The 3,655-nt window shown below is 44.9% G+C and overlaps 1 protein-coding gene across 1 annotated transcript; it reads left to right on the top strand.

Annotated features, from left to right (window-relative positions):
• Positions 1–933: 933 nt before the first annotated feature.
• Positions 934–2,504, top strand: LOC123398808 (BTB/POZ and MATH domain-containing protein 2-like). Its single transcript, XM_045093261.1, has one exon. It carries the CDS (start codon positions 1,285–1,287, stop codon positions 2,344–2,346), a length of 1,062 nt encoding a protein of 353 aa, XP_044949196.1. The 5' UTR covers positions 934–1,284; the 3' UTR covers positions 2,347–2,504.
• Positions 2,505–3,655: the final 1,151 nt, after the last annotated feature.

The following is a 3,655-nucleotide window of genomic DNA, read 5'->3' on the forward strand; positions in this document are numbered from 1 at the left end:
GATTATCACATTTTAATGTTGTTTCGTACAAAAGCCTTGTAACAGATTTCATTATACATGATATAAAAGCATGTCATTGGTTGTGTTTGCCAATTTAAAATATACCAACTTGTCATATTTACATACAACTTTGCGAGAAAACTATTTCGTGTGCTTATTAGCTTAACTATGCCGAGTTGACATATTTACAAACGATGACCAAAAAGTATTTCTTATGGTCATCAGTTTTAAATATGTTGAGTTGTCATATTTTTACGCGTAATCGCCTAGAAAAAGTTGTTTGTGCTTGCTAGTTTGATTATGTCGAGATGTCATATTTATTCATAATTTCTAAGAATATGGCGATTAAGTTATTTTTTATTAGACAAGTAAGTACTTACTAATATGACAAACAAGTACAACAAATGTGGTAAGTACAAGAAAAAAAAGTTACTGAAACATGTCGACATGGGATCTAGTTTTGAAGATTTCATCGAAACAAAGTCAGCGGCGAAAACGAATCATCGGTCGAATTAACGGTTTAAGAGATAAAAGTTTTTGTGTATCAGGCTTTGCATGCATGCAGTGGTTTCCTTTTTTGTACTTTTATGATTCCCTGCATGGAAGCAATCTAATCTCACCATATCATACCCTATCATAGCGTTCACAGAATGGATGAAAATGGTTAGGACCGTGGGGAATACTTCGTAATCAATGGTGGAGGCACCTTTTTAGGTCCAACTCTCGTGGTTTTTGGCAGTAGTAGGGCCGCCGTACGGAAAGCCCTGGGTACGGCGCCGCTGCCTAGTGACGTCCTTAATCTTTTGCCCCCACTTTACTTTCCAATTTATAATTTGCCTTCCCTGAAATGCTGCCGGATGGGGCCGGAGTCACCGGTCATTGAAACAACACTGGATCAAATCATCCAGCCCCTTGTAAAGTGGGGTGAATCATCCCATCCCCAGGTAAAAACGATCAGCAGAAAACCTAACGCAACAATCTCCTCTCGGCTCCGCCGCCACCCCTTTTCCGGCGGTCTCTCCCCCCGATCCCCTCCGCTCCCGCCGCCGCGCTCAGTTTCTCCCTGCTTGCGACCCGCTCCGGCCGTCGAGCTTCACCCTCCCAAATCCACGCCCCGGCGTTCCCTCTCCACACCCTACCGCTAGTCGCCAGATCCTCCAATCCCAAGCTCCAGCGGCAGCCGTGCTTCGGGCGACACCACCGGACGGCGCCGAGAAGGAACAGATATAGGTAGAGATCTTTCCTCTCGCCAGTCTTCCATCTTAATCCAATCCCGCCCCCAGCATGTCAGAGCTCTGCAAGATCCCTGCTGCCATGGTAGCCGAATCTGTGGAGAGATCTTATGTGCTCAAGATAGATGGATACTCAAGAATGAAGGGGCTACTCAAGAACGGCCAGTTCGCCACCTCCACCCCTTTCAGTGTTGGAGGCCACGACTGGACCGTCAAATATTACCCCAACGGCTGCCCCAAGAATTGCGACGATTTCATATCTCTGTATGTACGCCATGAATCGGCCGATGCCAAACAAGCCAAGGCGAAACTGACGCTCAATGTGCTTGACAAGAATGGTGATCCGGTGCCTTCGTACACCCGTACCGCCCCTGTGCACACCTTCTCAAGGAAAGCTCCAACCTGTGGCTACTATGATTTCATCCTCAAGGCTGAGCTTGAGGGATCGGCGCATCTTAGAGGCGATTGTCTCACCATCAGGTGCGATGTCACCGTTATGAAGGACATCGAAGAAGCAATGGTTCCTCCAAGCGACCTGCACCGGCATCTCGGCGATCTCCTGAAGAGCAATGATGCAGCGGACATGACCTTTCAGGTCGACGGGCAGAGATACTCTGCTCATCGCTGTGTCGTTGCTGCCCGGTCGTCTGTCTTCAAGGCGGAGCTCCTCGGCGCCATGGAGGAGAGTTCCGGTAGTACCATTGTCATCCGTGACATGGAAGCTGATGTGTTCGAGTCCTTGCTCCATTTCATGTACACCGACTCGGTTCCTCCGGTGCTTGATGTGGTGATGGCTGGCCATCTACTTGTCGCGGCTGACAGGTACAACATCGGTAGGCTGAAGGTGATATGCGAGGACAAATTGTGCAGTCACATTGATTCCAACATGGTGGCTACCAGCTTGGCTTTGGCTGAGCAACATGGTTTCCGTCGTCTCAAAGAAGCTTGTTTGCAGTTCCTTGCTTCTCCGTCCAATTTGGATGCTATGATGTCAAGTGATGGGTATGAGCATCTGAAATCCAGCTGCCCCGCAGTTCTTAAGGAGCTGATAGCTAGAATCATCCCGGCTGAATTTACATCAGCAAAGGATATTATCATGACAATGTGGAAGTAATGCTTTCCGTACCATTATTATACTCCAAATTTTAGTACCAAATGATATTATGCTACATCTCGGTTTGGAGTAGAATCTTTATTATCCCCTGCTCATGTATGTGGAACATGTTTTTCACTTTCAGTGAGATATTAATGAAATTCAATGGATTTCGGTTATTTCAGTAGACACTTTATTTTCAGCAATTTTAGTAGTACACAAGAATTCAAATATTTTACAAAATTTCAAATATTTAATTGAATTCAAGTGAATATTTTGGTCCTTTGGCAAACCAAAATATTTTGGTCGTTATTATGCTGTTGTGCATGGCTGAAATGCAAACCGAAATAACTATACCATCCAGTGAATATTTTGGCCAAATGGCTCCCAACAGCATAACTATACCATCCAGCATGGAGGAGTACACGGCTGCACTGCTTGATGTGGAGAGGGAGGTTGTTCTGAATATCGGCAGTAGTGCAGCTGTGTGCTTGTTATGATGTTGGGGGGTGTCCTCTCCAGGTCCAGTTTCAGCAAAAATGGTTTGTAAGGGATTGCAGTGGAAAACAGGGGTTTTGTAATTTTCATTTGAGCACAACTGTTGTGGTTCTGTTTTCTGCTAAATATACCATGCGCTATGAGAAAAATGGAACGTAAGCACGCGGCTAACCGGAAACTAGTGATAAAGGTAACGTGGTCGCTGTCGTATTGATAAATTTGTGGGAGGGAAAAAAGTTGTTTCGGTTCACTACAGAGAAAACACTCTCCAAAATTGAGTTTCTTAAGATGGGTGCTAAACGTGATCACGAAATTGTGATTGTTAGTATGGATGATGATTCGTTCGGGTCGGTGCGTTCAACTGGATTTATACTTCTTTCAATTGGTATGCCGCCCCTCTACCTGCTGTTCTGCCCACCCAAAATTCTGAATCATATTTGCAAGGTGCAACACGTTCAGCTGGATTATACTTTGTGGTCCGCGAGTGTTCCAAATGATCAAGACGAGCAAATCGCTTGCACATACTTTGTGGTCCGCGAACACCAATCTGGCTAGTTGATTATTTGTTTACTGACTTCTGTTCACAACAAAGCGCCCTGCCATTTTGTTAGTGGTGAAGCACTGGCTGCTGAAAATTTTATTTTTTATTTAGGCATATGAAAAGTTATGTTTGTGCATTGAAAGATTTGACTGTCAAATTGAGGTCACATGGACCGACGTGGAAAATCATTAATGTTGCACTCACTGCATCGGCAGATGAAATGGTTCGTTTCGTTTCCACTGTCTTCGTTTGCAGTCTCTTCGTGAAGCCACTGTTTTCGTTTTAACTTAG

Source organism: Hordeum vulgare, chromosome 5H, assembly GCF_904849725.1.
Source record: "Hordeum vulgare subsp. vulgare chromosome 5H, MorexV3_pseudomolecules_assembly, whole genome shotgun sequence".
NCBI lineage: Eukaryota > Viridiplantae > Streptophyta > Magnoliopsida > Poales > Poaceae > Hordeum > Hordeum vulgare.

What these genes read in the sequence shown, in the direction of transcription:
- LOC123398808 (XM_045093261.1), top strand. Translation starts at nt 1,285, where the DNA reads ATGTCAGAGCTCTGCAAGATCCCTGCTGCCATGGTAGCCGAATCTGTG.